We start from the raw sequence: 21,871 nt of genomic DNA on the forward strand, positions 1-21,871 counted from the left end.
AGCAGGACAGGACTGCTGCTTACAATGGGGATCAGATAGGATCTGTGCAGCCACTGGGACAGAATGTTCTGTTATACAGATAGCTAGAATCTCAGCTGCCATAAAGCAGGACAGGACTGTTGCTTACAATGGGGATCAGATAGGATCTGTGCAGCCACTGGGACAGAATTACATACAGTAAGTACATTTAGTAGCTGGGACCAGAGACATTGCAGCCCCTATTGTTCCCAGAAGCTAAGGGGAATGGGTGGGAGAGAAATGATGGGGGTAAGGGGGTTACAGAGAACATATGGGGGTTGGGTGATGTTACTGAAACGTGTGTGTACAGATGTTCTTGCTACAAGGGAATATAATTTTATGGCTGAATATTTGGCCTCTGGAAAGCCCCAGGTGAGGCGGCAGTTGCAGGAGTCACGTTTCCAATGCAGAATTTCCCTTATTTGTTTCCTCTTATGATTTTACTTGGGGCCAAAATCTTTTGCAATAAAAAGAGCTGTAATAAGAGAAAAGCGGCCCCTGGAAATCTAGATCAGATTGAGTTGAATACCATTTGAGTTGCTCCCATCTTGTCACTGTTGCTTCAGCAGGGAGTAAGTTCCCTGCACTTACTACCCTTTAGTAAAGTAGCTCTGCCTGGGAAACTCTCACCTGTGTCCATTGGAGGTTCTTATATTCAGGGCCCTCTGTATCTTGTGTTCCAGTTATTGGTTGTATTTGTGTAACCTGAATATTCAGTGTATGGGCCCATTTGGTATTGGGCATTGTGTATATATACTGTATATAAATACCTGATAATCAGGTTACTCTCTGAGTTTGCAGCATGTGAGGGGTTAATGTGGCACAGACGCACACCCTAATGGCTCTTTAAGTCCAAACACAATTTATTTGCTAAAGAGGGTCCCTAGGGGCCACACACATCCCAGTCCAGCTGTGACCAGTAATTGGTCTGTTCATTTCTGATGGGTCACTCAGTATTGGTGGGACGGGGAGTTGACGTGTGATGGTTCAGCCGCCAGTACAGTCATTATCTGATGATTTATTCTTAATGTGTCAGGGGTCCCTGTGATTGGGGGCTTTAGTCTTGTCTGTGTGTGTCAGTTGGATTTAAAGAGATACTGACACTAACATTTAATGGGAATGTGATAGGGGTCTTAGATTGTAAACTCACTGGGACAGGACTAATGGGAATGTGATAGGGATTTTAGACTGTAAGCTTATTGGGCAGGGATTGATGGGAATGTGATATTGACTTTAGAATGTAAGCTCACTGGGGCAGGGACTGATGGGAACTTATTGGGTAGGAATTGATGACTGGGACTGATCGGAATGTGACCTTAGATTGTAAGCACACTGGGGCAAGGACTGATGGGAATGTGATAGGGATCTTAGATTGTAAGCTCACTGGGCAGGAAATGATGGGAATTTGATAGGGGCCTTGGATTGTAAGCACACTGGGGCAGAGACTGATGGGAATGTGTTAGGGACGTTAGATTGTAAGCTCACTGGGGCAGGCATCGATAGGAATGTGATATGGATCTTAGATTGTAAGCTCACTGGGCAAGGACTGATTTGAGTCCCTATCCCCCATCATTCCCAGTACTATGAGACACTCCCCTCCCAGTACAAGAGAGATTGCACTGAGTGACACCCAGTGACTGGGGGAGAGTGTCAGCTCTGTGAGTACAAAGCCCCCCAGTTGTAATGATGGGGGAGGGGTATGTCTCCAAACAATGGTCATGTGGCCACAATGACTCGCTGCCAAGAGAACTGATTGTCTCCAAGCGAAATGAAAAAGTAATGGTGGGGGGCGGCCGAGGGTAGGGCTTTGTTCTCAGACCTGATCCAGGAAAGAGCCCCCTCATTATACTCACTTATCTGCTGGGGCCACAATTGCACAAAGCTGCCATGTTGGTGCAGCAACAAGATAAGGCCACAACACAATGGGGTTTCTATACTTGTGCAAGTGGGACACCCCCAGTATAACTGCAGCCCCCACAGACAGCTCTGATATAAGGTTGGGGCTGTAGTAACTCACAAGTAGAGTAGAAAGTGGGGGCTGCACTAGCTCACAGGTAGAGGTGCTGGGAGGGGCCACACTGTCACTTGGGGCCCAGGGAAGTGAACAGAGAATATTTATTTAGATAAATCAGTTTCTCTCAGTCCGTATGAGGGTCTGGGTGGCACAGCCTGGGGGTCACTAGGGCTTTGTGTATTCAGGACCTTTCTCTTTCCAGCACATGAACAGTTAATCTCCCGCTCTCCATACACAGAGGGGCCCTTGTGTTACACAGCACAGGGGCCCCAGCTCATACTTGGCACAAGCAGTTCCATTCACATCAATAACGCAATCTCCTTCTGGGCCCTGGGAGTGTGTGGCAGCCTCTCATTTATAAGAAATGTGCAGAATGGGCTTCTCCGCTGCTAAACTACAACTCCCACAATCCCTTCTTCAGCTGTTAAACAGGATTAAGGGGTAGGGCAAGAACCTTAATTGGAAATTAAAGATAAAATTAATTGGCGTGTGCAGAAAATCTTACTGACTTTGGCTTTTATTTCTCATGCTCAATGAGTTGTTTGCCCCTTTCTTCTGGCTAATGAGGAATAGAACTGCCCTCTGGTTGCTAGGGTCAGTATTTCTCTCTGGTTGCTATGGTCATTGATTCTGTCTGGTTGCTAGGGTCATTTATTCTGTCTAGTTGCTAGGGTCAGAGATTTTTTCTAGTTCCTAGGGGCAATGGTTCTCTCTGGTTGCTAGGGTCATTGATTCTGTCTGGTTGCTAGGGTCATTGATTCTGTCTGGTTGCTAGGGTCATTGATTTTGTCTGGTTGCTAGGGTCATTGATTCCTGTCTGGTTGCTAGGGTCAGTGATTCTTTCTAGTTCCAAGGGTTAGTGGTACTCTCTGGGTTGGTAGGGTCAGTGATTCTCTCTGGTTGCTAGGGTCATTTATTCTGTCTGGTTGCTATGGTCAGTGATTCTTTCTGGTTGCTAGGGTCCGAGATTCTTTCTAGTTCCTAGCGTCTCTGATGCTCTCTGGTTGCTAGGGTCAGTGATTCACTCTGGTTGCTAGGGTCGATAATTCTCTCTGGTTGCTAGGGTCAGTTATCAGGCATCAGGATTTCTGTTCAGGCCCATGTCCAGAGGTTGTCCTGGTTACCAATATATGTTAATATTGCTCATTAATTAGAGACTCATGGAGCCCCCTGCAGTTTTAGGGTCTGCTTCCTCTGTAGTCTCGGGGTGTGTACAATATGTATGTAGTTCCATATGGCGTGCGGGATTAAACCAGTCGATTCTTTGCTGCAAGCTCTTGTGGGGTCAGTGTCTCTATATTAGTGAGCTGCCCTTTTAAATACAGAGTTTGTGTACAGAGCAGCTCCCCCCTGCTGGAAGCATCAGGAAATGCACCCCAGTTCCAGGGCTTCTGATTTTTAATAGGGCACCAACATATAGGGCAGCGCAGGGCACTGAAACTATCACACACATTCCATCTGCGCACCACTAGCCCACCACTAGCCCACCATTAGCCCACCACTAGACCACCACTAGCCCACCACTAGCCCACCATACAGGGAGCTCATCACACAGCATTTCTAAGTGTCAGTGTTTGGCTGGAGTTAGAGTCGGGGGGCAGTGAGGGCATTTGTCTTGGGCCCCCAGCATCACAGGGCCCCTTGGTGGGAAGAAGATAAAAGTACAGAGGAGATTTATTGTCATTATCACTTCCCTCCTGCTCATTCTGCTGTCAGGGGGATTCTGGGAGTTGTAGTTCCTCCGCGGAGACTTCCTGCATTCCCAGGGCTCTTCTCTATCTCTGCCCTGAAGATTATTAGGGGTTACTCAGTGACCCCCCCAGCCATTAGCACAGAATAATATTCCTAATGACAATCAGTACAAATGACCTTTATTTAAATGAAGCTGCAGATGAGGGAATGTAAATTCTGTGTGGCCCCCCCTCTAGGAATTGTGGGAGAGGGACGTGGGGCCCCGCTGGACTGAGTGTAAGGAGGAGGCGCAGGAGGCGCAGGAGGGGACAGCGTCTGATTAATGTGTCCGTTTAGCTGGGGGGCATTAATTCCCATGGGAACTCCTCCCACTGATTCTGCCCCCAGAGGGCAATTACTCATTAACCCCTTCTTCACTTCATTCTCACAGGTTTATGTACAGTGTACGGCCCTCTGTGCACCCTGAAAATCCAACCTCACTCATTATTAAAGGCAACACTAGAATGATCGAGGCATTAGGTACAGTTTGACAATACGTAGCTGTGCAATAGAACTCCATGTGCAGCCCATGTGACCCCCAAAGCAGTTTGGCTTCTCTCACACTGAGATCCCTGCTTGGCAGTACATTTTGGGGGTACCGCTTCTACATTTGGGGAAGCAGGTTTGGAGAGGGCAATTTAGGAATCTTTGTTGATCCAGTTGCAGGTATCGCACAACCCCCAAATTCTTATTAAAGGGGCAGGTCACCTTTGAATTCATAAACATGACAGCTGACCAACTGCAAACTGTCTCAGAATATCAATGTATTATAAAATTCATCTTAAGAAGAACTGTGCCCATTAAATCCAGCCAGTACACAAAGGGTTCATCTCTGCCCCACCAATGACACTGGGGCAAGAAGCCTCATCAGCTGATTGGATGAATTCTTCTCTGCACTGATTGGATGAATTCTTCTCTGCACTGATTGGATGAATTCTTCTCTGCAGTAACCACTGGACTCTGGTCCGACACTGAATCCTGTGTGAGGTGCAAATGACCTAAACTTCTGCCAGAACTTGCCCTTGGGGGGGCAGAAGTCGCTTGTTCCTCCCAGTCTGGGGGTCTGGGCACAACATTTAGTGCTGGGGGGGGATCTCTGGGGATGGAGCAGAAGGGAAACAGCTTGGCTTGTGGCCCTGGGCTAATTTAGTGGGGGCAACAGGAAGGACAGAAGGGGGAGTGGATGGTTCACTTTCAATGTTGGGGTCCAAAATGATGTGGAAGTGGGGGGAGCTGACCTGTCCCAAGGTATGTTTTCTTATTGCTAGGGACATTGTCCATGGCAACCAGTTTAATTGTCACACTAAATAAGGACATTTTTCAGTTGCTTTTTATGTTTATTGGGGGGACTAATCATGAGTGAAAATAGACCCTCTCCCTCATGTGCAGCTAAGTGGCCTTCAGGCTGCTCTACGACCCCCAGAACCATTGCTCTCTATGGTCAAAATCCATTTCCCACCAGTCCCTACTGAGCATGCTCCCTGAGTGTTACTAACGTCTGTCCCATAGCAACTGCCTAACGTCTTTTCCCCGCAATATTAGGGCACTGGGGCAAATTCCCCACCTGTCTGCACTGTAATAGTGGGGCAAGAAGGAGTGTAATAGTGGGGCAAGAAGGAGCGTAATAGTGGAGGCCGGCTGTAATTAACTCTTTCACTTACTGCAGCAGAGAGGAATGTATCAGCCAATAAAGAAATGTCACAGACAGAAGAGACTTTACTCCTGGGAGAGATAAAGGTTTGTGCAGCGAGTGTAGGAGAGGGCAGAGAGTACAACACTCACTGGCCCTACAGGGGCATCTCTGGTGCCGCGGGTTGTACCCATTCATGGCACTTTTGTGTTATTATGAGCGGCAGCTGGGGCACACGCGGATACTCTGTACTTACCTGGAACGTGGATCAGATATTGGACTTTGTGTAACAAAGAGGAGCAGGTGAGTCGAGTGCAGAATGTGTTGGTGGCCGGGGAATGGGCAGGGTGGCATGGGGGGGGGGTGTTGGTCCGATGCCGAGGGCGTGAGCTCAGGAATTTGAGTTTTGTGGCACTTCAGTCTCATGCAGATCCAACACTGGTACCTGAATTGGCACAAATGCCCCCGGGAATGTAAAATAAATGTAAGTGGACTAATGGCAACTCTGGTTTATGTTCAGAAGGTGCAGAAGTGCTTGTGCCCGTGTGTGTGCTGAACTATACCAGCTCTGTGCCCCATACTCCTTTGTGCCCATGTTGATGTATGAGATGCAGGGGGAGGGGTATATTGGCACAATGGGACCCTTACACCTTCCCACCTGTCAAATATGAGGCTTCCTATAGGCACTCACTGTTGCACCCACTGAATCTCACACATTAGTGCAATAAATGCACCTCCACATCACACCTGTGCTGCCCCTTCCATTGCCAGTGCTGCCCATTTTCACTAAGTTTACCAGTCAGTGCAAATCTTTGCACCTTTATTATCTGGTGCAGAATTTTACACGAAACCACTGGAATTCTGGCAATGACGTTGCAACAATGCAAATTGCACTGTTATTCTTGCACTTTTCATTTCTTTAATACTCTGAAGAACTGTCATTGTGCAGTGATTATTAGTGATACTTGTACTGGGCTGGATTGCACTGGGATTATTAGTGATACTTGTACTGGGCCAAGTACAAGTATCACTAATAATCCCAGCGCAATCCAACCCAGTACAATTATCACTAATAATCCCAGTGCAATGAAGCCAAGTACAAGTATCACTAATAATCCCAGTGCAATCCAACCCAGTACAAGTATTACTAATAATCCCAGTGCAATCCAGCCCAGTTCAAATATCACTAATAATCCCAGTGCAATAAAGTCCAGTACAAGTATCACTAATAATCCCAGTGCAATCCAGCCCAGTAAAACTATCACTAATAATCCAAGTGCAATGAAGCCCAGTACAAGTATCACTAATAATCCCAGTGCAATAAAGCCCAGTACAAGTATCACTAATAATCCCAGTGCAATGAAGCCCAGTACAAATCGCACTAATAATCCCAGCGCAATGAAACCAAGTACAAGTATCACTAATAATCCCAGTGCAATCCAGCCCAGTAAAAGTATCACTAATAATCCCAGTGCAATGAAGCCCAAGCATTGCACTTGGAATACTAGTGATACTGGTCTGCACTGGGTTTATTAGTGATACTCTTACTGTGCTGCATTGCACTGGGATTGTTAGTGATACTGGCCTGCACTTGGATTGTTAGTGATACTGGATACTGGTCTGCACTGGGATTTAGTGATACTCTTACTGGGCTGGACTGCACTAGGATTACTAGTGATATTAATCTGCACTGGGATTACTGGTAATACTGGTCTGCACTGGGATTAATAGTGATACGCTTACTGGGCTGGACTGCACTGGGGTTACTAGTGACACTGGGCTGCATTGCACTGGGATTACTGGTGATGTGACAGATTATTAGTGTTACAGACACAGTGTTTTTGCTCCCGGGAGGATGAGTGACAGATTTGTTGGCTAATAAAGTGACAGTCAGCAAATGCCAAGGATGCCAGGGGCCAGCAGCGCTGATTGGTACAAAGTGATATTGTTCTGTCTGCAGCTGAATGTGACCCAGTAATACCCATAGGGTTCTCCGAGCATCATGGGATATCAGGAGCCCCCAGCAATGTGTTGCATTGGGTCTATAGACAGACAGATGGGGAATCTGTGGCTCTGGCATCAGCACTTATATAAATATATATATTTATAGCAATATCAGTATTTTTATATTTTTGCCCCTTTCCTTGGTATAAAATGACCAACATTAGTTTATGAATCTGCCCCATAGTGACATCATTGTGTGTGGCCCCTGGTGGGTGAGAGGCCCTGCCGGACTGGCTGCTGCGCTGCAATGTGATCCTATTGGAGGGCTGATGTTTCATAGAAATGGCCGAAATTAGCTTTGGGCCAGGACATTGGTTTATCTGGAGACATGAATTATTATGATTGGCTGTTAGTCCTGACACAGGGGAATCAATCCTTTGGGGCCCCTCTATGTTTTTTTCATGTCCCAGCGGGGCCCATAATTCTTTGAGATCCTCACAGTGTTTATTAATTGCTTCTCTCTCGGTTTTTAATTAGCGGCGTCTCAGGGAGGAGATTTGTCACGTTGATGGGGAATGTCTGTGTTTCACCTCCCCCCTGCACTCACCATGGCCCCCAGAATGGACCCCAATTACTGCCAGAATTGTCCCTTCATAGAACTGTAGTAGGATCGGGCATTAGCCAAGGGGCCCAATGGTGAAGCATCTGAGACAGGGGTCACTCTCAGTGAGACAGCCTGGGATTACAATGAGAGACAGGGGTCACTCTCAGTGAGACGGCCTGGGATTACAATGAGAGACAGGGGTCACTCTCAGTGAGACAGCCTGGGATTACAATGAGAGACAGGGGTCACTCTCAGTGAGACGGCCTGGGATTACAATGAGAGACAGGGGTCACTCTCAGTGAGACAGCCTGGGATTACAATGAGAGACAGGGGTCACTCTCAGTGAGACAGCCTGGGATTACAATGAGAGACAGGGGTCACTCTCAGTGAGACAGCCTGGGATTACAATGAGAGACAGGGGTCACTCTCAGTGAGACAGCCTGGGATTACAATGAGAGACAGGGGTCACTATTTTGTACTAAAGTTAAGTTAACCCTAAAGGTTCCAGAAATGTTACAGTCCTGGCTGGAGTACAGATGGGCCCAGTGGGGTGCAGAACAAATGTTCTCATTGGGGATCAGTGAGTAACTGACTCCCAGAAGCCTTTGTGTTAGATGTATAGACCCCACCCCCTCATTCTCTTTTACTGACGTAGCATTTGCTACATGTGATAAGGTCACATTGTGTCACCGGAACTGCTGCTTCCTCCTTCTTTCCCTCTCTTCTTCCTCATTTCCTTCCTCTGTTTGTTCAGCAGAGAGAGACAGTCAGAGGGAGAGAGAAGAATGAGCAAAGACAGACAGAGAAGAGAAGTATAGTCAGAGTGAGAGAGACAGTCAGATGGAGAGAGAGAGAGAGGAAGAGAGAGGGACAGTCAGATGGAGAGAGAGATAGAGTCAGAGGGAGAGAGAGGGACAATCAGATTGAGAGAGAGACAGTCAGAGGAAGAGAGAGAGGGACAGTCAGAGGGAGAGAGAGGGACAATCAGATTGAGAGAGAGGGACAATCAGATTGAGAGAGAGAGATGGTCAGAGGGAGAGAGAGGGACAGTCAGATGGAGAGAGAGTCAGAGGGAGAGAGAGGGACAGTGAGATGGAGAGAGAGTCAGAGGGAGACAGAGGGACAATCAGAGGGATAGAGACGGACAGTCAGATGGAGAGAGACAGAGGAAGAGAGAGGGACAGTCAGATGGAGAGAGAGATAGAGACAGTCAGAGGGGGAGAGAGGGACAATCAGATGGAGAGAGAGACAGTCAGAGGGAGAGAGGGAGAGATAGAGAGACAGAGGAAGAGAGAGGGACAGTCAGATGGAGAGAGATAGAGACTTTCAGAGGGAGAGAGAAGGACAATCAGATGGAGAGAGAGAGACAGTCAGAGGGGGAGAGGGACAGTGAAGGAAAGTTATTGGGGAGCAGTAAATTCAAGTTGTTTTATCTTAAAGGGGAACTTCACACAAACATGACTTAAGCTTTTTGAAAAGTAAAGCAACTTTGCAATATACATCAATTAAAAAATATACAGACTGTTCATGATTTTTAATGGTTCCTGACAGTTCCCTAAGCCCAGCCCCCTGCTCTCCTGCTGATCTGTCTGACTACTTTGCTGAGCTGTCTGACTACTGTTACTTTGTATCATCTGTCCTCAGCCTGCATCCTCCAAACCCCACAATTCCTTGCACACGTGATTTCAATAAGGAACATGCCAGTGCAATGCATTGTGGGTTATGTAGTTCCTGCAGTCTGTCTGTAAGTACAATGTGTAACATCAGTGTTTAGTCCCTCCTTCCCTGCCAGGATTTCAAATGATACAGAAAGAGAAGAATTGTTACAGCTGGATTTCATCAGAGAAAATGCCATTTATTCAGACTTTTTGAAGTAACAGGGAACTGTGATGGGAATATTAGGGGTTTCTGTGTTATGTGGCCTCTTTATCTAATTTTGGTTTGGAAGCCGGAGTTCCCCTTTAAGTAAAGGAATTCTGAGCCTGAACCCTCAGAGTGGAACCCCAGCCCCATATTCCCCACCCAAAGTTTTCATCTGATTTCCAGTCCCAGCCAGTGGCTTCTCTCCCTGCTCTGCTCATTGCTCTGCTCATTGCTCTGCCCTCCCTGCTCTGGTCACTTTGCTCTGCAGTTTCCTGTTCCTTCCCATAGAAAACAAAGTGAGTGAGAGGAGCCAATGGGATGAGTGGAATCCTAGGGCCTTTCCCCTCCCTTCTCTCCGGCTCCGCTCCGTCCTCTCCTGTCTGTGTTGTTGGTGCTGGAGGTGCCCAGTATGGGGGTCAGTGTCGGGATAGTGAGGGATTCGGAGGGGGGAGACAGTAAGTCCCTGTGATCCCCCTACTCCCGGCAATGTGGTGCCTCCAGTGTAACTCGGAGAGGACTCAGTCCCTGCTGGAGCTCAAGTCAGACAGCTGGTAAGTACCCTGAGTACTGGGGTCTGTATGGGGGATCGGCTGGACCCCACGTTGTACTTCTACTTCTACTGACTGTAACATGGACTTCTCCTCTATGTGCCACAGTATTGGGGACCCCCCATCAGCTTGTCTGTCATTTGTCTTATGGCAACTCCCCCCATGTCATCTCCACTTACTGCACAACAACTGCCCCCCACATCTACCCCTGGAACTGTAGCAGGGGGACACCCCAATGTTTCTATATATCTGTAACCTTGTTATGAGCTAAGGGGGCCCAGTCTGAAGGTCAGTTAGGGGGAGATTTGGGGTGAGTGTTTATTTGTACCCTGGGTACCCCTGGAACTATAGCAGGGTGACACCCCAATGTTTCTATATATCTGTAACCTTGTTATGAGCTAAGGGGGCCCAGTCTGAAGCTCAGTTAGGGGGAGATTTGGGGTGAGTGTTTATTTGTACCCTGGGTACCCCTGGAACTATAGCAGGGTGTACTGAGTGATTCCAGACAAGGTTCTGTGGAGCTGGAGCCCAGTCTCTATTCTGCAGAGATAGTTGAGTGTTCATTACGGCCTGTGACATGTGGGTATTTTTAGGAAATATTTCGGGGGGTTGAGCTGGAGTCGGTGGCGCGTGGGTTTATGTTGCTCTGGAATTTCAGTCACTGGCTGTGGGGCCACAAATAGGCTGGAGATTCCCAGTGGCCCTTTGTACTGTAATTGTATCTGGTTCCTTTATGTTTGGGCTCAAGATCCAGTTCCTGGTTAATTTTAACTGGTGAAGTGCCAAGGGGTCAGTTCAGCTTCTTTTAAAAAAGTGCCCAGCGAGTGACAAAGGCACAGGACTTGGACTGGAGGGACAGAGACCATGGGGGGAGACCCCAAAAGTGATTATGAAAGTTTAGTTCAGGGGTCCACTGTCTCCCAAAATCACCTTCAGTTAAACTGGACCTCCTTACCTGGTTCTAGGGTCAGTGAGGCAGTTACTTAAATATTTGTGCAGCCCCTTCTACTGTGTCACAGTCTTTCATGCTAACTGGTTGCTAGGGACACTGAGCACAGCAACGTGATGGAGAGCTGCAGTAAGTAACTTACATAGTGGAGGAGGGTGAGAAAGGAATGTATGGGACATGTGCCGAGTGGGGGGGGGCAGACAGTTGTTTTCTCCTTTAGTTCAGGGTATTAAAGGCATGATGTCATCATAATCAGTATTAAAGGGGCGGCACAAATCAAACAAAACTGCAGCTGCAACAGATTGTCACGCTGGGAGTCCTGGAGCGTTTGGCAAGAGGCTGGGAGTTGCAATTCAGTGATGCAGGTTTGAGAGGAAAGAAATTTGTTGTTGAATTTTACACTGAAGGTTTGAGATGGTATCATGGAAATCTGCAGCTTTGCAGTTGGTCTTTATTTCTATGTTATTTTATCAATAAGCTTCACTTTCTCTGGAGGGGGTTGTGGGAAGCCAATTGGCTGCCGGGGGCTTGGGCTTGAGAACAGTGCCATTAACCCAATAAATAAAAACGTAAATACAAAAGAGGATCTAAATCATTTGGGGTTTTCATTCCCCCCCCCTTTTAACCTCCACCCACAGGATGGCTAATGGGCTATGAATAGGGACGTTAAATGCGTGGCGACACAGAAATCAGTGTAGTCTGCGGCAGGTGTGGGCAGAACCAGTACAGTGGCAAGTATAGAACTGGGGCAGATCTGAACCCCCCACCCACATGTGCCCTAATAGCACAGCAGCCCCTATAGTAGCAGTGGGATAATAGCACAGCAGCCCCTATAGTAGCAGTGGATAATAGCACAGCAGCCCCTATAGTAGCAGTGGATAATAGCACAGCAGCCCCTATAGTAGCAGTGGGATAATAGCACAGCAGCCCCTATAGAAGCAGTGGATAATCATCATCATCATCATCATCATCATTTATTTATATAGCGCTGTCAAGATACGCAGTGCTTTACTGCAGTTATAGCAAACAGGGAATAAATGGTGGATAACAGACAAGGATTACAGAGTACAATAGGGTTTACAAACTAAAAGGTTAGGGTACAATTGAGACATTAGGATTATATAAACACTTTGTCATTTTTGATACAGCAATGATTAATTAAGGTACATTGAATAAGCCTCTTTAAACAGATGGGTCTTTAAGGAGCGCTTGAAAGTTTGGAAGGAAGGAGAAAGTCTGACAGTTCCAGAGAAAAGCAGAAGCCTGAGAGAAGTCTTGTAGGTGAGAATGGGCAGAAGTGATCAGAGGAGAAGTGAGGGAAGATCAGAAGCAGAGTGTAGGTTTCGTGAAGGAGAGTATTTGGGGATTAGAGATGAAATATAGGGAGGGGTTTCATTATTAAGGGCCTTGAATGTGAGTGTAAGTAATTTGAATTTGATTCTAGAGGAGATTGGGAGCCAGTGAAGGGACATACATATGGGAGCAGCTGATGTTGAGCGGTGAGATAGATGAATGAGTCTAGCGGCCGCATTTAGATCAGATTGGAGTTGTGAAAGGTGACTTGTTGGAATACCTGTGAGGAGTAAGTTGCAGTAATCAAGGCGGGAGATGATGAGAGACTGAATCAGTGTTTTAGTTGATTCTGAACTGAGATAGGGTCGTATTCGAGCAATGTTGCGCAGTTGAATACGACAAGATTTTGCAAGTGTTTGAATGTGTGGTGAAAAAGACAGATGAGAGTCTAAGATGACTCCTAGGCAGCCTGTGTGGTGGAATGAAAGGTGGTGTTGTTTACTGTGAGTGATATCTGAGGGACAGGGGAAGATCTTGGAGGAAATATAATGAGTTCTGTTTTAGAAAGGTTCAGTTTCAGGTGTGACATCCAGGAGGAGACAGCAGAGAGACAGTCTGTGACTTGGGAAAGGACAGAATTAGAAAGATCAGGAGTAGACAAGTAGAGTTGGGTGTCATCAGCATAAAGGTGATACTGAAGTCCAAATGACTGAATGAGTTTTCCTAGTGAAGTTGTATAGAGCGAGAACAGCAGGGGGCCAAGAACAGAGCCTTGAGGAACTCCAACAGAGAGTGGGAAAGTAGTAGAAGTAGAGTTAGAGAAGGAAACTTTAAAGGAACGGTCAGACAGATAAGATGTAAACCATGAAAGAGCAGTGAATGCCAGATGAGTGTAGAATGTCAAGGAGGAGTGTGTGATCAACTGTGTCAAAGGCTGCAGAGAGATCTAGAAGGATTAGAATGGACTAGTGACCTTTAGACTTTGCCAATAGAAGATCATTGGTTACTTTGGTGAGGGCAGTTTCAGTCGAGTGTGATGGGCGGAAGCCAGATTGCAAGGGGTCGAGGAGGGAGTTGTGAGTGAGATGCTGGATCAGGCGTTTGTAAACAAGCCTTTCTAGTAATTTGGATGCGAATGGAAGAAGGGAGACCGGTCGATAGTTAGTGGGAGAGCTGGGATCAAGGGAAGGTTTTTTGAGGATAGGAGTGATTAGTGCTTGTTTGTATAATGATGGAAAGGTACCAGTAGAGAGTGAAAGATTAAATAGGTGGGTAAGTGCAGGAGAGAGTGTATCAGAGATTGGGTGGAGGAGGCGAGAGGGTATGGGGTCAAGGGAGCAGGTGGTGGGTTTGGAGCTGGCTAGAAGTTTGCTAACTTCATCTAGAGTTGCAGGGGTGAAGGAGTGCAAAGTAGATGTGAGTGGACTGCACGTTGGTCGGACGGTATGCTCAGCCTAATGAGATTGATTTTTTCATTAAAGAAATGAGCAAGGTCTTGGGCGGTAACATTAATAGGTGGAGGAGGTGGAGGGGGGCATAGGAGTGAGTTAAATGTGGCAAACAGCTGCTGTGGTTTGGAGGACATAGTAGATATTAGATAAGAGAAGTATTGTTCTTTGGCTAATGATAGAGCTCGGTTATAGCAGGAGAGCATGAATTTGAAGTGGATGAAGTCAGGATCAGTTCGTGACTTTCTCCACCGTCGCTCAGCTGATCTACTACATCTTCTGAGGTACCGTGTTACACTAGTGTGCCAAGGTTGGGGTTTAGCTGGCCGGCTGTGACGGGTGGTAGAAGGTGCAAGGGAGTCAAGTGCTGTTGAAAGGGCATCGTTGTAGAGAGAAGCTGCCATATTGGGACAGGAGAGAGTATTAATATGAGATATGGATTGTGCTGATACTGTTGATAATTGTTGTGGCATTAAGGTTTCTGTACGTGTGGGTAGAGAGAGATGGTTGTGAAGGTCCAGGTGAAAGCAGTATCTGAAAGGAGAGTAGATGATGGTCAGACAGAGGGTAGGGAGAGTTAATTAAGTTGGATGGGCAGCATGAGTGGCAGAATATAAGGTCAAGAGCATGACCCTCGGTGTGGGTAGGTGAGTCGGTCCACTGAGAGAGACCAAATGAAGCTGTTAGAGAGAGAAGTTTAGAGGTGGCAGCAGAAGCAGAGTTGTCAATGGGGATGTTGAAGTCCCCTAAAATGAGAGCAGGTGTCTCACTGGAGAGAAAGTATGGAAGCCAGGCAGCAAAGTGATCCAAGAAGGTGGAGTAGGGACCTGGGGGGCGATATATGACAGCAACACGCAGAGAGATTGGAGAAAACAAACGTATGCTGTGGACTTCAAAAGAAGTGAAGGAGAGAGAAGTCGGTGTCGTTAGATTTTGAAACCTACATTTGGGGGAGAGAAGAAATCCCACCCCACCGCCATGACGGCCATCCGGTCTAGGAGTGTGAGTAAGTGAGAAGCCTCCATAGCAGAGGCAGCAGGTGAAGCGGTGTCTGAGGGGGAGAGCCATGTTTCAGTGATTGCAAGAAGGTGAAGGGATTTAGCTATAAAGAGGTCATGGACTGCTGTTAGTTTATTGCAGATTGACCGTGCGTTCCAGAGGCACATGAGAAAGGCAGGGAGGGTGCTGGTTTAATAGCACAGCAGCCCCTATAGTAGCAGAGGGTCAATAGCACAGTAGCCCTTGTAGTAGTAGTAGGATAAGAGAACTGAAGCCCCTATAGTAGCATTGGGAAAATATGAATAGTGAGCAATGAACGTGTCAGCCCCATATTGTTCTCTGCCAATGAAATGAGTTGTGGCTCCTGGTTTCACCGCAGTCATTATTCCATAATAACAATAATAATAATAATAAGAGTCCAATCCAGTCATTTAGTGGGTGAGGTCCTTCTCTGTCAGGAACCAGCAGGGCAGCTTCCTCCTCTTCTTCCTCCTTTTCTTCCGCTTCTTCCTGCTCTTCCTCCCCCTCTTCTTCCTCCTCTTCCTCCTCTTTGGTTGGAAAATGTCAGTGGATTTGAGCAAATGGAAAGAGGAATTGGGGTCTCTGCAGTGCTGGGCACCCCCATGTCTCCCACTCGCCTGGATAGTTACACTCAGCACTGCAGTTGCCCCCAGTTGTTTGTCCCGTGCCCCCATGTTTGTGCCAATCAGCCCCCGGTGCTGAGTAGACAGGGCAAACCATTAAATGCCAAGCCCCCCCCCCATGGACAAACTGGTTGAACACAATTAGCTGTCACTGCGCTACATTTTGGCCCAATTAGTGGCAGGAATTGTGGGAAATCGTTGGCATCACCGGATCCGTTGGCACCACTTGCCCTTTGCTTTACACCAGGGGGCCCAAACTTTTTGCAACGAGGGGCAGATTTGCTGAAGTGAAAATGTGTGGGGACCATTCACCCCGACATTCTTTGAACCATTAACATTAAATTACAGGAATGGAGTAATCGTAGCCGTAATATTTGGGCACAGGCAGCCGTATAGACCCAGTGGCAGATCACTAATGTGCCCAAATATTATTGCTATGGGATTCCTGATCTCACTGTGCTGGGGGGCCTCATTATTATTCATTTCATGATGGAGGCCGAGGGCCAGTGTCAATTTATAAATGGGCCACAATTGGCCCCTGGGCCGCACTTTGGACATGTCTGCTTTATACAATGGCTGAACCAAGGAAACGTTACACAATGAATTGGGGCGGCCCCTTTATTTGTGCTCCAGTTTTATAATGCAAATGATATGGGGGGGCCCTGTGGAACAATTTAGCCCCATTCCCTGACCTGGAAGTTGCCATTGTGCTAAACCGTCTGCCACAGGGAACCAAAACTGGCGGCGCAGGACAAGGCCTCAGTTGGATAATGGGCCCCCATGCCTGGCGCCATCTCTATCTGTCATTTAGCCCCTCCCTTGCTGCAAAGTCTGAAATAAATTGGGGAGAAAACACCAATATTTCGGTTTGTTGGAATTAGTGAAATGTTACCGGGTGGATTTGCTGCCGACCACTGACTTGGATTTTCCGTGAGTCATTTCCCAGGAAAGTCGTTGCCATAAATCAGGATCATGGAATCTGAGAGTCAGGCACAGAATTCCCCTCTGCAGCCGATGGAAATTGCCCCCCGGGCCCAATCCCCCAGAAATCCCCCAAGAGCCTCAGTTGCTTCTGAAATGGAAAATGTAACGTGACTCGGGCCCCTGGGAGACGCAGTCGTGGCCCCCGGCTCTAAATTAAGGATTCAGTGTTGGTTTCTGGGGCAGCTGTTGTGGGTTTGTAAGAACATTGCCCAATTTTGAGCCTGTTTGAGCCGGTGCTTAGGGCCCAGACTGAGGGCCCCGTGTGTGGAGTCCAGTGAGAAGGGAAAGAACCACATTAACCACTTATTTCCCTGAATATGTGGGACCCAAATCTGACTCTCCAGCGCTCCCTCACATTGGGCTCAGTGGCCCCCCAATTCCAGGTCTGATAGGAAGAGACTAATATATATTGGTGGGAGCTCCATAGTGTGACCCATAGACTGTACAGTGTGGGTATAGGTTATATATTCGACCAGAGACACTGGATATAAATATCGGATTGTTCACTCAACTTAATCTTTGGTGCTGGATTTAGAAAATAAATGTGTTCTTGGGGGGCGGGAGGTTGAAGCTGACGAGTATTTGTCATTGGTCCCTGCGTGACTGTACCCCGAGTGTAGGGGTCGGGCTCTATCAGTCTCGGGGCCCAGGGGCTAAACACTCACAGTCGCTGCTGAAGTCTCCAAAATATTAGTCATATTTTTATGTTCAGACCTGGGGGGGTCCTGTCACTGGCACCAACTCCTGCCGGGGGTCCTGCTGTTCTGTACAGACTGGGGGTTATCTCAGACTTAGCTTCTGGGCTGCGGGGGGCTCATATGATATACCCCCCCCCAGACAAGACGTGTGACAGAACAAATACAGACGCACAACTGCCGGATTAACCCTCCTGTCTCCTGCCCACTAACCTGCGGGCGACTCGTGTTCCCACCCTTTGTGTAGGAGATGCCCCCATGGCACATTAACCCTACAGGGGCAGTTGGACCCTCACATTTGGGGCGTCGCTGCAGAAGGACAAAGGCCCCAGGGTATAAATATGCAAGTGGCGCGGGGTTGGGGGGAATAAAGGCAAAGTCACAGTCAGCAGACTCAGTAACTGCAGATTTATGGGGGGGAACGTGCCTGGGGGTCCCACCTCTCCCTGCGCCAGGGAACAACAAAACAACCTCCACAGGCCTCTGGCTGCAGCGCAAGTTCTGACTCATGCACAAAGTATTCTGTGGTCACTTCTATAAACACAGCAGTGCTGGGGAACCTGCAATCTAGCGGCCCTTGTGTGGGGTGGGGGGGCAGATAAACACTAAAGTGAGTTTTTCCACACGCTGCAAATACACTGGGCTCATATTGCCCCACTACTTGCCACTCAGTCACCGATTGGCTTCTCTATGGGCCAAATGGCTTCAGCCACATATTTCTCTTTAAAATTAATAACAAAAGTCCCATTGGATGAGGTTGGGGGTCCAGACCCCTAATGTGACGTAATAGACTTTGACTAGTCACCAAATTATCAGCTCTAACCATGTATGGCCAACTTAACCCTATCATCATCACTGACATTCTCATATGCACCACAGACTTCCTGGTCCTGTTCAAGGGAACTCACAGCAGATTGTTTCCATGAGGCAAGAGTGAACAGTAGGCAAATGGAGACACTGAGAAAGAGAGACAGTAGACAAGATGGAACCACTATCAAGTGGAGCACAGTAGGACAAGATGGAGACAGTAGGACAAGTGAGAGACATTAGACAGATGGAACAAGTAGTACAAGATGAACAGTAGATTAAGATGGGAGACAAGTAGCAGGAGAGACAGTAGGGTTAAAATGGAGACATAGTGTAAGATGGAGACAGAGGGCAATATGGAGAACAGTAGGACAGGAGACAGTATGGACAAGATGACAGAGGGCAAATGGAGACAGAGGTAAATGGAACAGTTAGAAGACTGGAGACAGTAGTGTATAAATGGAGACAGTAAACAAGATGAGACATGGGATAAGAATGGAGACATAGGCGTAAAATGAGACAGTAAAGACAAGATTTGAGGACAGATAGAAAATGAGGACCGTAGGTTAAAATGAGACAGTAAGACAAGATGGAGACAGATAGCAAAATGAGGACAGTAGGACAAGATGGAGACAGTAGATAAGATAGAAGTAGGGCAAAGATGGAGACAGTAGGTAAATGGAGAACAGTAGCGTAAAGAACATAAGACAAGGAACAGTAGGTAAAATGGAGACAGTAGGTAAAATGAGACAGTAAGACAAGAGGAGACCAGTAGGTAAAATGGAACAAGTAGGGTAAAATAGACATTAGGGTAAAGATGGATGACAGTATAAATGGAGACACTGTAGACAAGATGAAAGTAGACCAGATGAGACAGATAGCAAAGATGGAACCAGTAGGCAAGATGAACAGTAGGTAAAATGAGGAAGTAGGTAAATGGAGACAGTAGGGCAAGATGAGGACATAGACAAGATGGAGACGTAGACGAGATGAGACCAGTAGAGCAAGATGGAACAGTAGGTAAAATGGAGACATTAGGTAGATGGAGACAGTAGGGCTAAAATGGGAGACAGTAAGACAAGAATGGAACTATAGGTAATGCGAGACAGTAGGTAAAGATGAGACAGTCAAGACAAGCATGGAGCACAGTAGGAAAATTGGAGACAGTAAGCTGTAAAATGGAACAGTTAAGACAAAGATGAAGGACAGTAGGGCAAAATGAGACAGTAGACAAAGATGGAGACAGTGAGGATAATATGAACAGTAGGGCAAGATGGAGACAGTAGGTAAGATGGAGACAGTAAGACAAGATGAACAGTAGGTAAAATGAACAGTAGGTAAAATGAGACAGAAGACAGATGGAGACAGGTAGGTATAAATGGAGACATAGCGGTAAAAGAGACAGTAGGTAAATGCTGAGACATAGGTAAGATGAAGACCGAAGTTATGTAGATGCAACAGTAGGAACAAGATGGAACAGTAGAGTAAAGATGAACAGTAGGTGAAGATGGATGGAGAGCAAGACAAGATGGACACCAGTGAGGAAAGAGATGGAGACAATAGGGTAAGATGAGACAGTAGGCAAGGTATGGAGACAGTACGGACAAGATGGAACAGAATGCAAATGGAGGACAGAGGTAAGATGGAGAACAGTAGGGCAAGGATGGGACAGTAAGGCAAGAGGAAAGCATAGGCAGGATGAGACAGAAGGCAAGACTGGAGAAGTTAGGATAAAACGTTAAACATCAGGACAAACATGAGACCAAGTAGGGTAAGATGGAGACAGATGGGTTAAAATGGAACATTGGTAGAGGAGACAGTAGGATTAATGGAGACAATTAGAGTAAGATGGAGAAGTAGGCAAGATGAGACATAGGTAAAATGGAGACAGTAGCTGTTAAAATGAACAGTAAGACAAATGGAGACACTAGGTAAAATGAACAGTAGGGTAAAATGGAGACATTAGTAAGAGTGAAGACAGTAGGGTAAATAAGACAGTAGGGTAAAGATTAAAAGCTAGGACAAGATGGAGACAGTGGATAAGATGAGACAGTAGTGAAGATGAGAGAGCAGGAACAAATGGAGACATAGATAAATGGACGAAGTAGGTAAGATGGAGACAGTAGGCAAGATTGAGACAGTAGGGTAAAATGGAACAGCTAAGACAAATGAGACAGTAGCAAAATGGAACAGTAGAAAGATGGAACAGTAGGATAAGATGAGACAGTAGATAAGATGAGACAGTAGGGGCAGATGGAAGACAGTAGGAAAATGGAGACATAAGTAAGAGAGACAGTAAGACAAGATGGACAGAGGTAAAATGGACACAGTAGGGTTAAAAGAGACAGTTAAATCAAGATGGAGACAGTAGGGTAAAAATGGAGACGTAGGTAAAGAATAGAACAGTAGTAAATAAAGACGTAGGGTAAGGATGAAGACAGTAACAGAGAATGGAGAACAGTAGGTAAGATGGACGACAGTAGCGTAAGATGGAGAGAGCAGACAAAGATGAGACATAGGAAAAAGATGAGACACAATAGGTAGATGAGACAGTAAGGCAAGCATGGAACAGTAGGTAAGATGGAGAAGTAGGCAAGATGGGGGACAGCAGGGCAAGATGGAGACAGAAAGGCAAGTGAACAGTAGGCGTAAAAATGGAAACAGTAGACAAGAGGAGACAGTAGCGTAAGATGGAGACAGCAGGTAAAATGGAGACAGATAGTGTAAGATGGTAGACAGTAGATAAAGGAGAAATAGTAAGAGCAGACAGTAGGCAAAATGGACAGAGGGTTAAAATGAGACAGTAGGAAATATGAGACAGTAAGACAAATGGAGAACAGCTAGGGTTTTTCAAAAATGATACAGAGGTAAAATGGAGACCAGTGGGAAGATGGAGACAGTAGGTAAGATGAAGACAGTAGGAAGATGAAGACAGTAGGACAAATGGAGACATAGGGTAAGATGGAGACCAGAGGTAAGATGGAGAGAGGCAGGACAAGATGAGACAGTAGGGTAAGATGGAGACATGTAGGTAAGATGGAGAGAGCAGGAAACAAAATGGAGACAGTAGATAGACTGGAGACCAATAGGTAAGAGAACAGTAGCAAATGGAGACAGTAGTAAATGAACTTAAACAAGATGGAGGACAGTAGGGCAAATGCGAACAGTAGGACAAGATGGAGACATTAGATAAGATGAGACAGTAGGATAAGATGAGACAGTAGGGCAAGTGGAGACCAGTAGGGTAAAATGGAGGACCAGTAGGTAAGATGGACATAGACAAGATGGGGGGGGAGACAGTTAGGTAAAAGAACAAGTCAAAATGAGACATAAGACAAGATGAGCAGTAGGGTAAAATGGCAGACAGTTAGGTAAGATGAGACAGTAGGTAAGATGAAGACAGTAGGGTAGATGAAACATGTAGGACCAAGATGGAACAGTTAGGTAAGATGGAGACAGCTAGCGTAAGGAGAGAGCAGGACAAATGAGGACAGTAGGAAAAGATGGAGACCAATAAGGTTAAGATGGAGACAGTAGGGCAAGATATGGGACAGTAGGCAAATGGAAACAGTAGACAAGATGGAGACAGGAAGGCAAGATGGAGACATTAGGTAAGATGGAAGACATTAGGCAAGAAGGACATAGGCAAGATGGACATAGGGCAAGATGGAGACCAGAAGGCAAATGAGACATAGGCAAA

The 21,871-nt window shown here is 46.6% G+C and overlaps 1 protein-coding gene across 9 annotated transcripts in view; it reads left to right on the forward strand.

Moving 5' to 3' along the window:
- Nucleotides 1-21,871, forward strand: part of LOC108704412 (IQ motif and SEC7 domain-containing protein 1) — a 140,408-nt gene that overhangs the window by 91,730 nt on the left and 26,807 nt on the right. The window contains exon 1 of one of the 9 annotated variants that reach the window (XM_018240956.2): nt 10,176-10,355. The exons of the other annotated variants lie outside the window; for them this stretch is intronic. Within the exon in view, the coding sequence (XP_018096445.1) occupies nt 10,291-10,355 (65 nt within the window). The 5' untranslated portion in view covers nt 10,176-10,290. Of the gene's footprint in view, nt 1-10,175; nt 10,356-21,871 lie in introns of those variants that run through there. 9 annotated transcript variants of the gene reach the window in all.

The sequence above is a fragment of the Xenopus laevis genome, chromosome 4S, assembly GCF_017654675.1.
Source record: "Xenopus laevis strain J_2021 chromosome 4S, Xenopus_laevis_v10.1, whole genome shotgun sequence".
Lineage (NCBI taxonomy): Eukaryota > Metazoa > Chordata > Amphibia > Anura > Pipidae > Xenopus > Xenopus laevis.